Source organism: Heloderma suspectum, chromosome 5 (assembly GCF_057233095.1).
Source record: "Heloderma suspectum isolate Gila_16-S chromosome 5, 16-S_ref, whole genome shotgun sequence".
NCBI lineage: Eukaryota > Metazoa > Chordata > Lepidosauria > Squamata > Helodermatidae > Heloderma > Heloderma suspectum.
This window is the reverse complement of record NC_139462.1, coordinates 150,308,108-150,327,567: the sequence shown is the minus strand read 5'-3', so window position 1 is coordinate 150,327,567 and position 19,460 is coordinate 150,308,108. Positions and strand designations below refer to the sequence as shown.

The 19,460-nt window shown below is 45.1% G+C and overlaps 1 protein-coding gene across 2 annotated transcripts in view; it reads left to right on the top strand.

Annotated features, from left to right (window-relative positions):
• HECW1 (HECT, C2 and WW domain containing E3 ubiquitin protein ligase 1) overlaps positions 1-19,460 on the top strand; it is a 291,424-nt gene that overhangs the window by 120,093 nt on the left and 151,871 nt on the right. For both annotated transcript variants that reach the window (XM_084857787.1, XM_084857788.1), the window contains one exon: positions 12,045-12,139. In XM_084857787.1, coding sequence (XP_084713913.1) covers positions 12,045-12,139 — 95 coding nt within the window. The remainder of the gene's footprint in view (positions 1-12,044; positions 12,140-19,460) is intronic.

Below are 19,460 nucleotides of genomic sequence, written 5' to 3'. Positions count from 1 at the left end.
CCAGGAGGGGGAACTGGCTTAATCTTGGCATTGTTGCTTTTTATATCCAAGATAATAAATCTACCCTTCTAGTGAAAGTTAAGCTCCTAAGGCCAAGCTGACCTTTGAGCAAAAGAAGAGCAGAGAGGATTATAAAGAGCAAGTAAAATTCTGAGCGAGAGAAAAAGGAGATCAATCTTGATGAACTGAGGTAAAGAAATGGGAGAATGGCAAGGATATGAACAGTTCTGGGAAATGATTATATCTAAATGTGGGAAATCTTACCTTGAGTTAGGGAAAAGGATTCCAGGTTGATTCTTTCATATCGATGGACATCAATCTGCTATGCCCACTTATGGACGTCTTCTTTTTTCTTAGATCTAGCAGGAAAACTGCACGGGCAGAAAGAAAGATATGCACATTTATGCAGACCAGAAATGGGATCATTGTTGGGATTTTTTCATGTTGTTATCTTGCATTTAATGTATTTGATATGTGTTTTATATTTTAAATTGATTTTATGATGGTATGGTTTTAAAATATATTTATTCTATTCTGCTTATATTACAAGCCACTGTGAGGAGGCTATTTGCCTGGAATAGTGAAAAATAAACAAACAAATAAACAAATGTTATTATACATATACCACTATCAATGTACAATGCACTTTCCAGAGTAACAAAAGCAAAGCAAAACACACACCCACACCCCCCGCAAACCCTGCCCCAAGAAACTTACTGTTTAAATCAGGGATGGGTTGTTTCCCAGCTGCTAACAGCAATCTGCATCTGAATTGCTGGGGATGGTGGTGGAAAGGTTTAAGCAATTTGCAGTGAGAAAACAGTGATCAGGATCACTGTGAAGAGGGTGAGGTTAAAGTCTTACCGCAGTGCTCCTGATTAGGGATGTTGGAGAAATCCGCAATGGAATCAAATGAGTTTGGATTTCTATGAATCCAACCCATCTATTCTACAGCGGAGAAGCTTTTTCCGAGTCTCATGGATTTTGCAGAGTTGCAGACCGTTTTTGTTTTACTTTCCGGAATTTTATGCAAATTTAGTAATAAAAAATACATAAAATAAAAAGCCAGCTCAAAATGCACATTTCCCACATAGGCTAAAGCATGAAAATGCACATTTGGGGGGATTTGCACATTTTCACAAGTGAGAATTTGCACAAATGTGAATTTGTGCAAATTTGGGAAATAGAAAAAACTATTCCACCAATGAGCGGGCAATGGAATGGAAGGCAGCTGATAATCTGTGAATTATCTAGTGATGTACGAAAGTCACTTACCTGGTCCCGCAGCTTGCTTCGCGGTGGGGGGGAGGCGCTTCGGTTCTCCCCCCGAAGTTCAGGTCGGGGGGGGGAGTCGCCCCACTTGCCCGGCCGAAATTCAGGCCGGGGAGAAGAGCCCCGTCTCCCCGGCCGCGAAATTAAAAGGTGAATGAAAACACACACACACACACACGTGATAGGCTGCGTAACGATTAATGTAGCCTATCAAGGCTGACTTTGGAAATCTAGCCGTGATAGGCTGCGTTAATCGTTACGTAGCCTATCATGTATGTGTGTTGGTTTTTTTTTTCATTCACTTTGTAATGGCAGCGGCGGCAGCCGGTCAGAAGACCGGCCGCTGCCCCCGCCGAAACGCCGCCGGGACCTGCCGCCGAGAGGGACATTCAAGGGAGGTAAGTCCCATCCTGGGGGGGGCGGGGGGTGGAGAATTTCACCAACAATTTTGGGGGGCCGAATGCATTGGCATTCGGCCTCCCCAAGATTCGTGGAGAAATTCACGGCCATCCCTAGCAATTATCCAGATTTACAAAATCCATGCATCACTACTCCACATATAGATTCCTGTTTCCTTGCTGCTAATAGCAGCGAGGAAACAGCAATCTCTGCACTGGGATCTCTGGGAAGAGGGAGACACCTTCCTCCCAGTGATCCTGATGAGGATCAGCATTTATTTACTACTAATAATGATCCACCAGCTAGAGCCATTAGGCAGGCAGGTACCAGGGATAGGGTTTTCTCAGTGCTGGCCCCACACCTCCCGAGGTGTGGCCTCATCAGTGCTGGCTTTAAAAGAACATGCACACCTGAAGACACATTTATTCCAGTCTGCATTTGGTGCTTTAAAATCTTGGGCAGCGGCAGCAGCTGCTTACTCACGCATGCGCACTCTCTCTCTCTCTCTCTCTCTCTCTCTCTCTGTCTTTCTGTATTTAATTGTACTTTGAGCGTTCATGTTTTTGTAATATTGTAAGCCACCTTCTGAGGGCAATGTGCACTGAAAGGCAGGTTAAAAATCTCATATTTAAATAAATAGAAGCAGGGAAACCACAATCTATATGAGAATTGCTAGTGAGTTAAAAGGCTTAAACCTCTCCACTTGCCCCCCCCCCCCCAGTGATTCTGATACAGATTGCTATCAGCGGCAGGGAAAAGGCTGTCTTTTCCTCATCCCCCAACTGGACAGTGGGGAAAAGTGGGTGGAGCACCCTGCAGCTCGGGGAGCTGCGTGTGTCCTACGGGCTGCAGGTTGCCCATATATGGTTTAAATGTTGAGAATGGAGCTGACGCTGGGAGGGAGGAAGGAAAGAGCCTGGCATGTATAAGTGACACCAATATGGCCTTGCTTTCAGAACTGCTAGCTGTGTTCATCCCAGCAGTGTACTCCTGGAACTACCTCTATAAGGACTTACACTTTACCAGTGGTTCATTGTTTAAGGGCACAATCCTATCAGGATAGTTGGCCGCCTCGGAAGTCAGAGGTGGCCAACTATCCAATGCAGGGCAGGTGGAACACAGAGGGGATCCTCTCCTCCACGATCTGCCCACCCTGCCTTTGTGGCTAGACAGCTGATTTTGGCTGTCTAGCCAGGTCACTTTGGAGCAGGGCAGGGGGAGGCCGCGCATTGCATAGGAAGCTTTGTAACAGAGCTTCCGTGGTCTCCTCCCCTCCCCACCCCCAGAAACGCCCCTTTTTGCCCTCTCCGCACTCGGTTTACGAGCACGGAAAAGAAAGAACCGCGCCGGCTACAAGGGGGAGAGGGTGCGGAGCATGGTTTCCTGGCTCTGAGCTCTGAGTGCTGTCTACAAGCTCAGAGCCAGTTAACCAAACAATCTAATGGCCCTCTAGACAGTGTCTAGTGGCCATATGATTGCTCTCTAATCAAGTTGATTACTGCTGCAATAGCAGGCTGAAGCATCCCAGGGAAAACAGTATGGAAGTCCCAACAAATCCTCTTCCACATAAGATTCAAGTGCTTTTTTTTTCCTTTTGGGGGTGGGGTGGGGGTAATACTAGGGATGTACGGAAGTTCTGCCACGGATCTCGGGGAGGCCGAATGCCAGTGCATTCGGCCCCCCGAAATCGGTGGCGGAACGCCCCCCCCCCCCGGGATGGGACTTACCTTAGGCGGATCTTCGTGGCGGCGGCGTCTCTGGCCATTTCCAGGTAAAAACAAAACAAAAAAAGTGATAGGCCACGTAAAGATTTACGTAGCCTATCACGGCTAGATTTTAAAAAAACACCGTGATAGGCTACGTACATGTTTACGTAGCCTATCACGGCTGATTAAAAAACACACACAAAAAACGCGCATACGCAAATGTCGGCGCCCATGGGTGCCGCCATTTGCGTTCCGTATTTTGGCACGTCTTAGTCTACGTAAACATTTACGTAGACTAAGACGGCGAAAATAAGGGGAACGCAAATAGCGTAGACGCTACGCTATTTGCGTTCCCCTTTTTTTTGCCGTCTTAGTCTACATAAATGTTTACGTAGACTAAGACGTGCCAAAATAAGGAACGCAAATGGCGGTGCCCATGGGCGCCGCCATTTGTGTACGCGCGTTTTTTTGTTTTTTGTTTTAATCAGCCGTGATAGGCTACATAAACATTTACGTAGCCTATCACGGCTGACTGCAGGGACGCAAACGGCGGCGGCTATGGCCGCTGCCATTTGCATCCCTGCTAGCCAGCGGCCGGATGTCCGGCTGCTGGCAGAGCCGGCCGGCGGCTCCGCAGAATCCCTGCGGAGCGGAGCCGGCCGGCCAGGATTCTGGGGGGGAGGAATGGAGCGCCTCCCCCCCCGGCCAGGATTCCGGGGGGAGGGATGGAACGCCTCCCCCCCCCAGCATCAGCATAATCCGCAGAAAGGTAAGTGATTTTTGTACATCCCTAGGTAATACCAAATGCATTACAGGGTGTAAAATGACCTGGTGTGGCTGCAAACTGAAACACATTCACTCTGAACTTGATATTTTAGAAAGGGTCAGGCTAGTATGATAAGTGATATGCACACAAGTACTTTGACATTACATCATCTCCAGGTTGATTAGCAGAACTTACATAAGCACTAGTTGAAAGAAGACAATGACCTTGGTTACCTGATCTACTAAACTCTTATTGAGGAGAGAAAAATGACAGCTGTAAATTTTTGTACAAAGAATGGAATAATTGTCAGGATTTGAACTCGGTTTTGAACTAGGAACTTGGGAATTTGAGACTGGGACCAACTCTGGTGAGCCACCACTGAGTATCATGCAGAAGGGGAGAGAGGTATGCAACAATGGGCTCCATGATTGGCAGGCAGTGTGAAGCCTCTGAATTGGGCAGGACTGCTGTCAATACTAGGACCCTGGCCATGGGCTTTGCTTAATCAGCAGAGCAGTACCTCCTACTGGCTGCACTTCAGGTTTCAGCTCAAGCTGAGGGGCCCTGAGCTAGAGAACACACTGTCCATGTCGAGATGCAGGTATGAACACCCCTGGCCTGATATTTATTTTGGACCTATAGATAAGAAAATTCCAGTTAAAATGAGCAACAACCTGTATGATCAGTTTGCTGTATTCTAGGAGACGCTAAGCAGCAACATTTTTTGAAATGCAAGTGGTTCACTTGCTTAATTTAGAGTACCCATGGTCTCAGAAAAAATTGTTGGAGTCTGTAGTTCTAGATAAAGCCCTTGTTCTTTTATAATGGCGTGTTTCTTGTTTGTTTGTTTTCCGCTATTTAAAGCTTCTGGTTTGTCTGGATTTCCTGGCTGCTTATTTTAATAGGAGATGTTTAAACATAGTACGGTCCTTTAAAAACAAGTACTTAGAAGTCCCCCCCTCCTCTTTTTCACTGATATTCACCTCAAATATATTCATTTTATTTGTTATTTCTGTAGCACTTCAAAATCCTATGGCAGGATCCAAAGAACATTGCAACTAGTTCTGTGTGACTGAGGGCACAATCCTATGTGTGTTCAGACTGAAAAAAGTCCTACAACTCCCAGCATTCCCTAGTTGTAGGACTTTTTTTGGTCTGAATATGCATAGGATTGCACCCTAAGGGAGGTTTGGATTTCTGTTTCTGAAGTACAGCATGAGAATCTGCTGTCAAGGAAAAACAGTTAAAAGACAAAAAATCCTATAATTTCTTAGGCTCACCTAAAGTGGCTGTTTGGAACCAGGCCTACGTTACTCATTCTCACAGTAACATCATGAGAAAGTGGATTAGCAACAACATTTCTCACAGTGGCCAGGATCCAAAGAGCCTCTTCAGACTTGCCCCGGGGCTCATGTGTGCCTGCAAGGGCTTTTTACTTTTTTCAGTTTCAAAAGAAGTTTGCCATGTGGGATAAGAGGTTACTGTTTGAGTAATATGCACCCAGAACCTCTTTGGGCTTGAAATAGCTTGTTTGAAGAGAGGTCTTCTATGTTCACTATGGACACTCTGTCTGATACATTAGTTCAACCTTGCTGTCTTGACAAAATCTAGAAAAGGAGCTCCATGCAAGCTTTTTTGCTACTCAACAAAAAGAAAAGATTAAGGCTGAAATCCCAAACACACTTAATAGAGAGAGTGCCTCACTGAGCACAGAAGGAGTTACTTCCTAGTTAACGTGCATAGGATTGCACTGTAAAGTTTGTATTTTGGTATCATTTTCAAGTCAAAGAAGATTTTGTGCACAAAAATGAACCTGCATGGTTCAATTAATATTGGTTTGATTTGTGGATATGCCCCTTTGGGCACAGAGACAACCTTAGATTTCAAATATTTATTTATTCAGTTCAGCTAAAATTTCCAAATAGCTAATAACATAAAAAGAATAATCTAAAACACAATGCTTAAAACAACAGGACCATAAGACCCGAAGCCACAGTTAAGGAAACTGGGGCACTCTGGAGAGCAGGGGAGCTGTTTCTTACCACCTTCCAGACCCTTACCCTACGTGGTTTTCCTGCTGTGTGCTGGACTGTTGCTCCTGCTATCTGGGAGAAACTAGCATAGCCGACAAGAGGAGAAAGTCTCCCACAGGCTGATTGAAAATGCAAGCCAGCTGCGCTCGATCCTGGCGAAAGGCCTTTATTTGCAGGGCCAGAAGCAGGGCAGTGGTGACCCCAGAGGGGACGATGCCAAAGGTGGTCGCCCCTTTGGGGGGAGTCGCTTCGGGGGGATGCAAGGGCAAAGACCACCCTCCTAACACCTCAGCCATTTTGGTAATTTAGTATCTTCAACAGGGGATTGGTTGCCTCTTAGGGCCTGATTATGTGTCTGGGAGAGAGGATATGGGGCCAAGTGGGGGGACCTGGGGGTCAGGGTAGAGGGAGATATGGCATTGGGAGGGCTAGCCAGGTAAGGGGAATCCAGCCCAGACAGTTAATGGCTGTGGCATGTTCCAGTTCTCCTCCCACCAGCAGGTTTGGGGGTTACCCTATCAGCCTGCCCTCGGGTTTCCAGATTCTGTGTCTAAATGCCAGATCAGTGCATAATAAGATCTCCCTCATCCATGGTCTATTAGTGGATGAGACAGCCAATCTGGCATGTATAACCAAGACTTGTATAGGCAAAGAGGGAGGAGTCTCTCTCAGTTGTGCGCACCAAGATACTTGATTCAGCATCAGGGTAGAAAGGAGGGCCAGGGAAGTGTGTGTGTGTGTGTGTGTGTGTGTGTGTGTGTGTGGAGGGGGGTTGCCATGATCTGTAAGAATTCTATCTTGCTGTCCAGGGTTCCTGTCTGTCTGACTACTGATCTGGAGTGTTTCCATCTTGTGTTGGGCCAGCAGGATAGATTGGGGATTCTGCTGATGTAGCGCCCACCCTACTACCCAGCAGTCTCCCTACCTGAGCTGACAGGTCTTGGATATGATGCTGACCCCCCCCCCCAGCTTCTGCTTTTGGGGGACACCAACATTCATGCCAGGGGCACCTCCTCTGGGGCAGATGAGGATTCCATGGCCTCCCTGACAACCATGGGACTGTCCCAACATGTCATCGGCCCAACACATGTAGCAGGGCACACTCTAGACTTGGGTTTTTTCAGCCAGTCATGGAGACAGTGATCTGAAAATAGGGACCGTGAATCAGGCCCTTCGTTGTGGTGAAATCACCTCCTGCTGAGGTTTAGATGGATGGTAGCTTTTTCACCTCTGCAAGAGTAGGGGACTTATTAAGATGGTCCACCCCCAGAGGCTAATGGATCTAAATGGTTTCCAGAGGGACCTAGGGGGGCTTCTAGCTGATATGGTTGGCTCTCATGTCAAAACCCTGGTTGATCTATGGAATGCAGAAATGACCTGGGCCATTGACACAATTGTTCCTGAGTGCCCACTCCATAGTAGGGCTACTTTGGCTCTATGGTATACCCCGGAGCTGAGAGCGATGAAACAAAATAGGAGAAGGCTTAAGTTCAGATGGAGGAAAACTCCAAGCGGATGTAATCAAACATTGGTAAGTGCCTATACTTAAGAACACTGAGGGGCAGTTAAGGTGACAAAACCAACATTTCTCTGCCTCTACTAAGTCCTGTGTGTGCCAATCAGTGGAGCTTGTCACAGTTGCCCAGGGATTTTTTCATGCTGGCTCTAAGGACACTGTGTATCCATCAAAGGCCTGCTGTGATAGGCACTTCCAAAATAAAATCTCTTGCATTCACTGGGACTTAAACTCCAGTGTTATATCAGGTGAGATATGCAGAGCACAGCCTTGTCCAATTTTGTTGGATGAGTTTCGGTTGGTACAACTTGAGGACATTGATACGGTGCTTGGATAGGTTCAAGCAACCCCTTCCATATTGGATCCTTGCTTCTAAAATCCAGCAGGGAGGGAACAGCTGGCTGGGCCAGGGAGGTGATTAATGGCTTCTTGCAAGAGGGAGCAGTCTATCTGAAAGAGGTGGCAGTGAGACCACTCCTGAAGAAATCCTCCCTGGACCTGGAAGTTCTTAACAACTTTATGCCCGTGGCAAATTTTCCTTTCCTGGGCAAGGTCCTTGATTGGGTGGTGGTAAACGAGCTCCAGACACTCTTGGATGACACCCATGGCACAGAAAACAGCCCTGGTTGCCCTGTATGATGATCTATGTTGGGAAAGAGACAGGCATCTGTGTGACCCTGTTGATTCTCCTTGATCTCTGTACTTTGCATGCAAAAGATCCCAAGTTCAGTCCTTGGTATCTTGAGGTAGGGCTGGGAAAAATTCCTGGCTTAAACCCTGGAGACTGCTAAGCAGTGTAGACAGTGCTGAGCTAGATGGACACATGGCCTGACTTGGTATAAGGCAGTTTCCTATGCCCTACCCTTAAGTCCCATTAATCTCAGAAGGAGTGTTAGGAATGTGCTCCCATGCCACTCTCTGAAATTAATGGGATTTCAAAGTTCTTAGCTTTGGTTGTATGGTGCGCTTTTCTCCCTCTGAATGTTCTTTAACACACCCCATTGAGGCCGTTATAAAGAATGTCACATTAAAAAGGTCTTTTTGACTCACCCCCTCCTTCCCATCTTGTCATAACTTACCCCCTTTTAATGAATATGCCATCCCTTCTTAATAGGCACCTTACTGATGGGCCCTCTGTGAAATACTACATGGGCTATTCTGTCTAGCAGCCAAGAAAAGCAAGCAAAATGCCTGCCAGTAGACTTTCTGTGGTTCTTGGTTCTTGTTCTCATCTTTTAATCCCCCCCCGCATCATCAATTTATTAAGTTCTAATTATAATACCTGAAACATGTCATAACCATAGTAAGGAAAGCAGCCTTGTAAACAGGTGCTTCTCTCTCCCATCAGTTGCACCGCTTCCTCTTATCTGGTAAGTTCTTTCCCCCTTCACAATGCTCATACTATAACCTTGCAAAGTTAAACTAAAATCAGTATCAGAATCATGATGGCGATGATGATGATGATGGAAATGTGTCTGAGGCTAGCAAGGCATGCCTTAGCATAGTGGGTGTCAAGCATCTTATGTTCGGAGAACCCCTTTCAAATGGACATGACTGCTTAGGAATCTTCTGGGCATCTACAATGGAACCCTTCATGCTGCAGAGGATTCTGGGGCATGTTTAGGACATGCGCCCAGTTCATGTTGGGCCTCCCAATCACCCTAAGTCAGGGGTGGGCAACTTGTGGCCCTCCAGATCAGTGGCTCAGCCAGGGCCAGACCACAGGGTGCAGATGCAGGTCTAGAGCCCTGGAGGGCCCTCAAATGATCCCCTGAGCTTCCTCCAATCCTGGCCTGGCCCTGGATTGAAGAAAAACAATCCTTGCAGCAGCCACCCAGGGAAGCCCCAAAGCCCCATATCACGCCATTTAAAAAGTAAAGTTTTTCTACATTTTGAATAGCGGCGATCTGATCCAATCAGACGTTGCTTTTCAGGGACCCAGCCAATGAGGGCACAGGGGTGACATAAAGACTGTCCCTTCTCCTGTGCCCTCATTGACCGTGGTACCTCAAAGGCCGTGTCTGATTGGTTCAGTTTGCTGCTACTCAAAGCTTGAATTTAAAAAAATCACTTTACTTTTAAAATGGTGCACCAGACTAGGAGGAGGAGGTGCTGACACCGCCACCACTGTTGCCAGATTTGTTAGTTTTTAAAAAGGAGGGAGGTGGTGGTGACCCCCTCAGGAAAGGAACTTGCCCAGAGCGCCCTCAAAGCTAGCTGTGCCTCTGCTTGAGATGTTTTGGCCTATAACTGTTACGATTCCCTCACCGTTGGTAATGCTGGCTAGGGCTAATGGGAATTGTAGGCCAAAGCATCTGGAGAGCGATAAATTGCCACACCTGCCGCAATTCAACTGAGAATGCACCATGGAACCCACCCAGTGCCCTCTGCGGTCTTGGGTTGCAGGAGATCATTCGTGTACTTTCAGGGAAGCTTGTCCACCATTACTGATTTCTTATTGAGAAACCCCTTGATAAACTCCCAAGGAATTCCTTGGCATACTATTTGAAAACTACAACATCTGCTGTTACTAGAGATTACATTTTAAATCCTTCATTTCGCCACCCATTGTATAGCAGCACATTGCTTACTCAAAGACATTTCAGGAAGTTAAAAGGGCAAGGTTCTTTTTCTTCACGGCATCTTGCTGCTCAAGCAGGTAAGGGGATTTATTTGAGTACAGCCTGTAGAGAGGGGTGTTTGCAAACATTGTCCCAGTCCTGGCTGCTCCAGACTACTGCTTGGGTGGGAGGATCAATTTTTATTAATTCAGAGAACCTGTCTCATCTCTATTGTGTGTGATGCCGTTATTTTGATACCATCAAGTTTTTTTTACAGTGCCTGGTGAGTGAGCCTTAGCTGCTGAGCTGTTAAAGTTCCTGTAGCGAAAATAACAAAATCAAAATGCTCTCTGAGCTTGCGGTTCAGCTGCTGCCTGGCATGATCACCCACCTTGATTGCATTCTGGAATAGACACAACTCCTCTTGCTCCCACAGTATGGTAGGATAGATAGCTCTGTAACTTAGCTGCCTCTGTGCGACTGCTGTTTTCACAGGGCTGAACCTAAACTACTTACTCCATTTTGTGCTCTTTTTCAGCTGCATAGAAAAGCACCTCTCACTTTGGGTGATTTTTCACCACCCAGTCGCAAACACTTTTGTGTTGTTTGGTGCTGCTCTTACAGTGTAATCCAATACATATTTCCTTAGAAATAAGTCCCATTGAGTTCAATGAGGCTTCGTCCCGGATCTAGGATTACAGCCTGCTGCTTCTTTGCCTTGTTTGCCCACAGTGCCATTTGATCCTGTTGGCTGTGGTGACTTTATATGGTTTTGTCCATGATGTCATGCCTCAGTGGCTGATAGGATGGTGTTGTGAACCCTTGCCACATCTAATTGGATTCAACAACATTGTGGGCAAATTCTGTGGAGGAATGTGAGAACAAAAAGAAGAAAAATGGTATTGAGAAGCAGCAGCCAGGGGAACAAAAGGGCACCAACAGTAACATGGATGTTGGGCAGAATGAACGTTTTTTGGCAGCTTGCTTGGTTATGCCAATCAAATGTACTACTTTGAAAGCAAAGACCAAAATTAGACCATACTCGGCAGAGCACTATGTTTTAATGACCAAGAGCCAGTAATTTCGAGGCAGGTCACTTCTCCTCTAAAAAATACTTTTCTAAATCTAATCACAGCTCTAATCTAATCTATGGATATCTGTTGGGAACAAGTTCTCCCACCGTCACTCCCACACCATTCTGAAATCAAAAATTGTATCAATGTGTCCATTCTTCCCTTCTCTACTATGGTTTTGATCTCTGTTTAGGTGTGGCTGATAACTCAGAGAAGTTATGTCTGGTGTCAACACTTATTAGACTTAGAGTCACAATCCAGAAAAAGTCATAGGAACATAGGAAGCAGCCTTATACGGAGTCAGACCATGGGTCCATCTAATCCAGAATTATCAACACTGACTGGCAGCAGCTCTCCAGGGTTCGAGGCAGGGTATTTCTGGGGATACCTGGGATTGAATCTGGGACTTTCTGCATCAAAGCACATGCTCTTTTATTGAGCTGTGATGACCCCTCCTCAAAGTCAGACTTGTTCTGCTGCTATCATGGGACAAGTTAGCGGTGATTTACTAAAGTCACCATCATTTCAGTGGGCTTTAAACACAATAACATTTATTTAAATGGGGGCCCTTGTTACTTATATCTCATTCGTGTATGACAAGAAGAAACATTATAATCTCAGAACTCACAGCAAAATATTCTACAACATGATTGATTGTATTCAACAGGTGAAGACCAGTAGCTACATATTGTTAATCCAAGATCACTCTTTCTTTTAGCTGAAACAAAGATCTGCTTCAAATACTACCATGGAGTCAGCGGGGCACTGCGTGCAACGACCCCCAGTGTGACAGTGAAGAATAACGCAGCTCCTGTAAGTTGTATGCCTGCTTCTTTACCGTGCCCATTAAAGAAACTTTGTGCTGCCTTTTGCTTATGAGTTTTGGTTCTAGGGGATCTGTGGTCCTCATCTTTAAACCTTGGTTTGCTGGATTGTTGCCCTGTGTTATCTACCCAAAGGAAGCAAGGTTGGCCTGCTCTCTGTTGTGCTTCCACTGACAGGCAAAGACATTTCGGCATTTCGGCTGATTTGTGGCTGAATGGGTTTTAAATTGGGTGGTGCTGCTTATTTCTTTCACTGTTGTGTTTTGAATTGTGCTTTTAATGTATGCTATGTTTAAATTAAGATTTTGTTTTAAATCTGGATTTTATCGTTAGCTGCCTTGAGTGCCTTTTTTGATACAAAGATGGGATGGATGGATGGATGGATGGATGGATGAAAGATCACTTGCTCTTATAGGTACAAAGATACGCTCAGAGGTATACAGCTAACCTCAAACCAGAGGGGTAACTCAATAAGATTTCAGGGAATGCGGAGGTTCAGTATCCTGCATAGATCCTTGCTCCTTCACATGATTAGCAGAATTCATTATGAAAAATAAACTTAGGCTGCAATACACACTTATGTGGGAGTAAATCCCACTGAATTCAATAGGATTTCCTTCTGAGTAGACATGCATAGGACTGCACTGTTAATTTACATACTTTCTACAGCTTGCAGAGTTCATCTTTCCTTGCCAGACATATTTGTTTTATCATTTTTTAGCACTGAGTACACACATCCCTGCTTCAGGCATTAAAGAACTACTTTACTGGGAGTGTTTAAGGCCCAGACCTGTTAGTCAGGAGTACCTAGATTCTAGAGTGGTTTGGTATGAATTAATGAAATCATTTCCAGGCACAGAAGAACAATAGGTCCCATGTTAAATTTAGAGTTCTCACGTCAGGTTTCAGCTGTTACATTTTGCAGGATAAATGATGAGTTGACCTGCTGATTTAAAAAGGAAATAGAATTGATTCACCCCTGAGCCTTTGTATGTGGAAAATGTTTATAATGTGTGTTTGATACATGCACAATAGGGGGAGAGGGTGAATGAGCTAAGGAAATGGTGCTGCTAAACTAAATTCCTAGATTTTGCTGCAGAATAAGGGAGCAACCCCCCCCCCCATATACAAACCCACATGGCCATGCTTTTACACTGAGTATAGTACATAGATTTCCCTCTCCCACTCCTGTCCCAGAGTGGGCCTAACGTCTGCAATCTGGCTTTTAGCCCTTGCCATGAGGCTGCAGCACCTGGCAGGTGTGGAAGAAAATGAGAGAAAAGTCACCCCCACTCAAAGTTAATGAGCTGAGGGTATATGTACTTTGTTCTCCTGGTCAGTGGGCTAGCTGCCTTCTGCTGCCAGCCACATTTGGCCCTGGAGCTATTAGTTGTTTTTCTAAAGCTTTACAGTTCTAGTCTTCCTAGGGTCTTGATGTCATCAGACTCATTTAGCACTGTAGTCAGCATCTTGTGACTTAGAAAAAATATTGAAACAAAAGAAATGAAGCAGACCTTGTCCTTGCCCAGCATTGCTGGCATATGGCAGAAGCAACTGTCATTTGCTGGATCGCGTGCTACCGCTTGACAGTAAACTGATCTTCTGCTTAGGTCTTCCTGTGCACTCCTGTAAATATTTGCACTGCAGCCTGCTGTATTACAGTGCAGCAGGCAGGTAAGCACTTAAAATCATTATGTCTGTGCCTTCTTCTCTGGCACCCTCTCCTAATTCAACTGTGGGTGGCGTTGAAATACCATGGTGGATATGAGTGGTGTGAGTCATTCCCTTCCAGCATAGACAGCCTTCGGTGTGAACTGAAACCACTCCCGGAAGAATCACATCAATGAATCTGGCCTAGGGATGGACGAACGTCCCTTACCTGGTCCCGCAGCTTGCTTCGCGGTGGGGGGGAGGCGCTCCATCCCTCCTCCCGAAATTCTGGGCGGGGTGGGAGGTGCCCCATCCCCCCCCGCTGAAATTCTGGCCGGGGGGGAGGCGCCCCGTCCCTCCGGCCGCGAATCTCGTCTTCTGCCGGGATGCAAATGGCAGCGGCCATAGCCGCTGCCATTTGCGTCCCTGCAGTCAGCCGTGATAGGCTACGTAAATGTTTACGTAGCCTATCACAGCTGACTTTGGGGGGGGGAAGCGCGTATGCAAATGGCGGCGCCCATGGGCGCCGCCATTTGCGTACGCGCTTCCCCCCCCCCAAAGTCAGCCGTGATAGGCTACGTAAACATTTACGTAGCCTGTCACGGTGTTTTTTGGAAATCTAGCCGTGATAGGCTACGTAAATCTTTACGTAGCCTATCACGTTTGTTGTTGTTGTTGTTTTTTTACTTGGAAATGGCGGTGGCGGCAGCCGGTCAGAAGACCGGCCGCCGCTGGGAGCCACCGCCGCCAAGGACATTCAACAAAGGTAATTCCCATCCCGGGGGGGGGGGCGGACCGTTTCTCCACCAATTTCAGGGGGCCGAATGCGTTGGCATTTGGCCTCCCGGAGATTCGTGGAGAAATTCTCTGACATCCCTAATCCGGCCTCTCCGCAATCAGCTTCTTACAAAGAAGACTTGGTTCACACTGGAAGCTCTTTCACCATACTATTTCAGTGTCACCCCAAAGATGAATATATGAACTAGAGGCATGGAAACTGTACTGCAAGCAGGGGCCTTCTGGAAGTGGGGGCAGGGAGAGAGAAAAACCTGTCACCTCAGAAATAACACACCTTCCTTTGGCTTGTGTTTCAAATATGTTACATCTAAACATTCTGGTTAAGTCAGGGGTTTTAAAAATCATCACCAGTTTTAAATAATAAATGCACATTTTGCTAGGTTCAGCCAAGATTCTACACTGATTTATGCTAACTGGAAGACTTGGTCGGTGTGGCTTTCACATTAATGAGGTTTAATATGATGCAGTCCCCATTGTTAGAAGGCTGATATGGAGGAATTCCCATTGCGTTAACACTCTGCCCTTGTGATTCCGGGGATATTGAAACACTGATACATATGATGTTTTATTATAACTTTTATCGGGGTCCAGAGCAAAATTGATTCAGTCACATCCTAGTTGTTCAGATGTGGTGCTACTTCTAATATGACTGGAGGGGCATGATGCCGGTGTTATCCAAACGGTTGCAATGTTTTAAAATGCAGTTTTAAAAATTAGACCAAAAATGCTTGCAAATGATGATTCTTGACTTTGCTCTTTTAACCATAAGTGTATGCAATTGTTGTCCCTATACTGTTACAAACATACATTTTGGTCTGTGTGTGCATTTTCCTTTTATTTATAAAGAAATATAAATGGTCTGTGGACTGATTTTAAAGGAACGGTCTTTTATTTCAGTGTGGCATCACTTTAACTATCTACATAACTGCTGTCAAAGACTGTGGCACTGGAGTTAAATATACAACAAAGCAAATAGTGCAAGAAAGAAACCAGGATGATTTTTTTTGTCCCTAAGAGCACTAAGAGATCGTTACCAAGGCCATTTGTTTGTTAATGGTTTTGATGCACACACATCTTTTAGCTGCGGCACTGCTCAGATCATGTCTTGCTGTTATGACCATATAATAGATGCACTAATAGCCTGTACATAATAACACTGTAATCTAACAAATTATACAAAGATACGCGACTACAAAGTACATTCGTAACCTTGCATGCTTCAGTGGCTCCTTCTGAGCTCATTACGTACATCAAGCAACAAAGCTCTTCATTCAGATGGCGCCGGTCAATTGCAAAAGTGCCACAAATCTTAATATGGCTCTGTTTTAACAGCTAAAAAAAATATCAAAGGAAGATTAACGACTGACTAAATGATAAGCATATGGGAGGGGAAACGCCTGATGATTGAAATGCTTTTAAAGTGGTTGGAGCTGGGTGAGCTCGCTTTGGGGCTAAAATGGAAAAAGAAAGGAAATGCCACTCTCTAAACAGTGCAATGTCTTCATGGAGGTAAGTCCCATTGAGTGCAGTAGGATTTACTCCCAGGTAAATGTATAGGATTGGAGTCTCAGTAGCCATTTTAAGGTGCAATCCTATGCATGTTGAGACAGAAAAAAGTCCTATAATTCCCAGCATTCCCCAGCCAGCACCACACCCTTACGGTCTAAGAAAGCTACCCAAAATCTGGGTGCCCCCCAACTCTCGAGGTCATTTTACTGGAGTTTTTGTTGTAGTATTTAATTATATTCCCGTGACACAAAAAGGGTGTGTGTGTATGTCTATCCACAGATGCACGATGGAATAGATCTATTGAAATACAAATCTGGATTTAATTTTGTTTGCAATCTGTGGAATTTGAAGGACTGTTTTTACTTGAATAAATATGTTTCGTCTTGCGAACAATTTCCCTCTCTTTTTTGTGCCTGTTAGTGGGAGTGGCCCTCCATTTCTACATTCTTTTGTGAGTCAGCTTGGCTGCCTCTCATAGGTTGAAAGATAGGCTTTATTTATTTATTTCTTATTGAGTATCCTATGGAGCCCAACAGTTCACGACTAGAGGAACTCTTACCCTCCCTATATCATGCCCATGACTATAGCCAAAGTAGCTTTCAGTGCTTGTGAACCATGGTAAAGTTGGAAAAGAATCCTTAAAAAAAAAACAACAACTACGAAGGGATACCTATAATTATGTTGTAAAACTGATTTCACCTTACTCAGAATTTTAAATAAATATCTATGTAAATACATTTATATAAGTTTAAATGTGTACAGTTTAGTAAAATAAATATATTTACCTGGGTTTACACACATACAATTGATGTCTCACAGCATTTGGAAGGCTGAGCTCTCTGTCTATTTCTGCTTCATCTGGCCAGTTTTAACCCACTTGGATTGTATTAAACCCCAAATACTTAACTGGAGCAAAGGTTTAAGCATAAGCAATTATTTGTCCTCTATTATATATTGCTTATTTGGTTGGTGTTCATGGTTATCGCATTTGCAGCTGCCTGATTAGTACATTGTTAAATAACATCCCGGGCTGGCCCTGCCATTAGGCAGAGTGAGGCAATCACCTCAGGCGGCAGATGCTGGGCTGCAACAGCAGCAGCTCTCTGGCCTTTCCTCCAGAGCATACCCAGCCAATCCCTTCCCTTGGAGAGCAGAGCTGTATGCCACATGTCCTGTCCCCCCTAAAGTAGCCTGTGTGGTGGATGATGTTCTCCTGTTGCCAATGCTGAAGTAAGATTTAATTTAATTTAATTGCAATTTAACTGAATAGAGGGTGGTGCCATCTTGTCCTCTGCCTCAGGCAGCAAAATGTCTTGGGCTGGCCCTGATAACAGTGTGAATTCTTATTGTTCAGGCATGCAATATAGTCAGCAACAATAGCACATTTCCTGTAACCTGGCTAAGCTTGAGACATCAAGAACCAAGTGGCCAAAAATATTCTTCAGTGCCCTTGCTTGTTTGTTTGTTTGTTTGTTTGAAGTGCTGCTCAGCCAAAAAGACTCTCAGAACAGCTTACCATATGATCTATTAAACAGGACAGAACAGCCCTGGCCTGCAGGCTTACAATCTAAAATCTAGAAGAGCCACTGGAAGAGGAAGTGGTGCTAGGTGCCTAAAAGGGATTAGAAATGCCACAGCAGGAATCCCTCAGGTTATCACAACCTCAGTTGTCTAATGGACATACCAAAGTCAAGGGCCCAAGAGTGACCTTGATGATGAGTCTAAGACTCCAGGGAGATCTTGAACAGAGATTCCCAACAGTCAGTCTCCAGTTCTCTGTTCTTAGCTAAGCCTGGTACCCTGACCTCAGGCCTTCAAGGGTGCCATCTAGGCTGCTTTGCCAGCTTGCCTGAGCAATCAGGTGAACCTGAGAGCCCATCCCAACACACCAAGCCTTTATAGAAGCCCTGGCCTCAGAGCCAGCCCTTCACTTGGAGCAGTTCTCCACTAGCATGTGCCTGGCTCCTGCTCCCTCTTCCTGATCACTATTGCGGATCTTTAGTGAGGGGGAGGGGGCTGCAGCTGCTTTTTGAAAGAGAAAAATATACTAGGAGCTCCAGGCATGGAGCTCCCCCATTACCCTTAGTTTGACCCAATGTTTCCCTACAATTCATGGACTATAGAACAGCTCGGGCTTCTTGTCTCTGGTCTGGTTCAGTGATGTTCAAATTATGCTAAAATACATTGCTTTCCAGTGCCTAGAAGTTGCCTTGAGAGGGAGAAACCCAGCTGGCTTTTAGCACCCTCTCCTGTTGATTAAGAAATAATTTTGATGATGCCAGAGGCAGGGGCTGTTTTTTGCCCACCCTTAGATGGGAGGTTGGTGGCTGTCATGGGGAGCACTCTTCATTTTCCCTAAGGCACTTTGCACTGTTCCATTAGATCAGTTTCAGAAGGGCTCACTGGTTGCCTTTAAATTGATTTACATTGAAACTGACACACACAATGAAAACCACTTACGTGGATGGTAAGACATGCTTTATTTAATAACACATATGAGAGTTGCATTATCATGCATTTCACAACTAATGATTTCTTGCTAAAGAAATAACGAGTATTTTTATATAGCATTCCTTGGCCCACCCTCTCTGTCTCTTATCACACAATATTTTTGTTTTGTTCAGAACATCCTCTTCCTTCAGATTATCAAGCACAGCAAATTCTTCTTGATGAAGCTGATGGTTCTTCATTTAATACAGTTAAGAGGCACTTTGGGCTTCTTCACATGGGCTTTTATCCTGCTATTAAGATCGCTCACTCACAGAAGTTTGCAGGCCATTTAGATGATGCCGTGAACCTCCAGGGCGTTTCCTGCACTAAATGACCTTTATTCCGTTTTTAAATATATTGGAGATAATGAGGTATCAAATTACCCCACTTGTGTTCCGCATGAATTTCCTCCGTGAAAAAGGAAAAGCCACAAGAAGAGGAGCTAGATTAATAAAACATATGGAAGACTCAGATAAGGGGGAGAAGGGGGGAGGGGAGTGAGGAAAGGAAGCACATGGAAAGGGAATCCATTTTGATCCTGCATTTCAAAAGGAAGCAGAAAGCCCCCTTTTTAATGAGGGATTTTAGGCTGGTGTAGAGATGCTCTCTAAAAGTAGTTCGGGGATGCTCAGAAAAGAGATCTCTTTCAATTCCTTAGGAAAGGTTTAAATGTAGGGGTCTGAATCAATGTTTCTCAAACTTCGGAATCCCTGCAGCACATTGTGATGATACTTCTCTAGAATTTCCCAACTGTATTGTTGCAGAACTCAGAGTCAGAGAGACCACGGAGTGAAGGAAAAAGAGTTTCTTTATTTAACGTGCGGGCTTAAGGCTGGAATCATTTCCAAAGAGCCAGAAGCCCC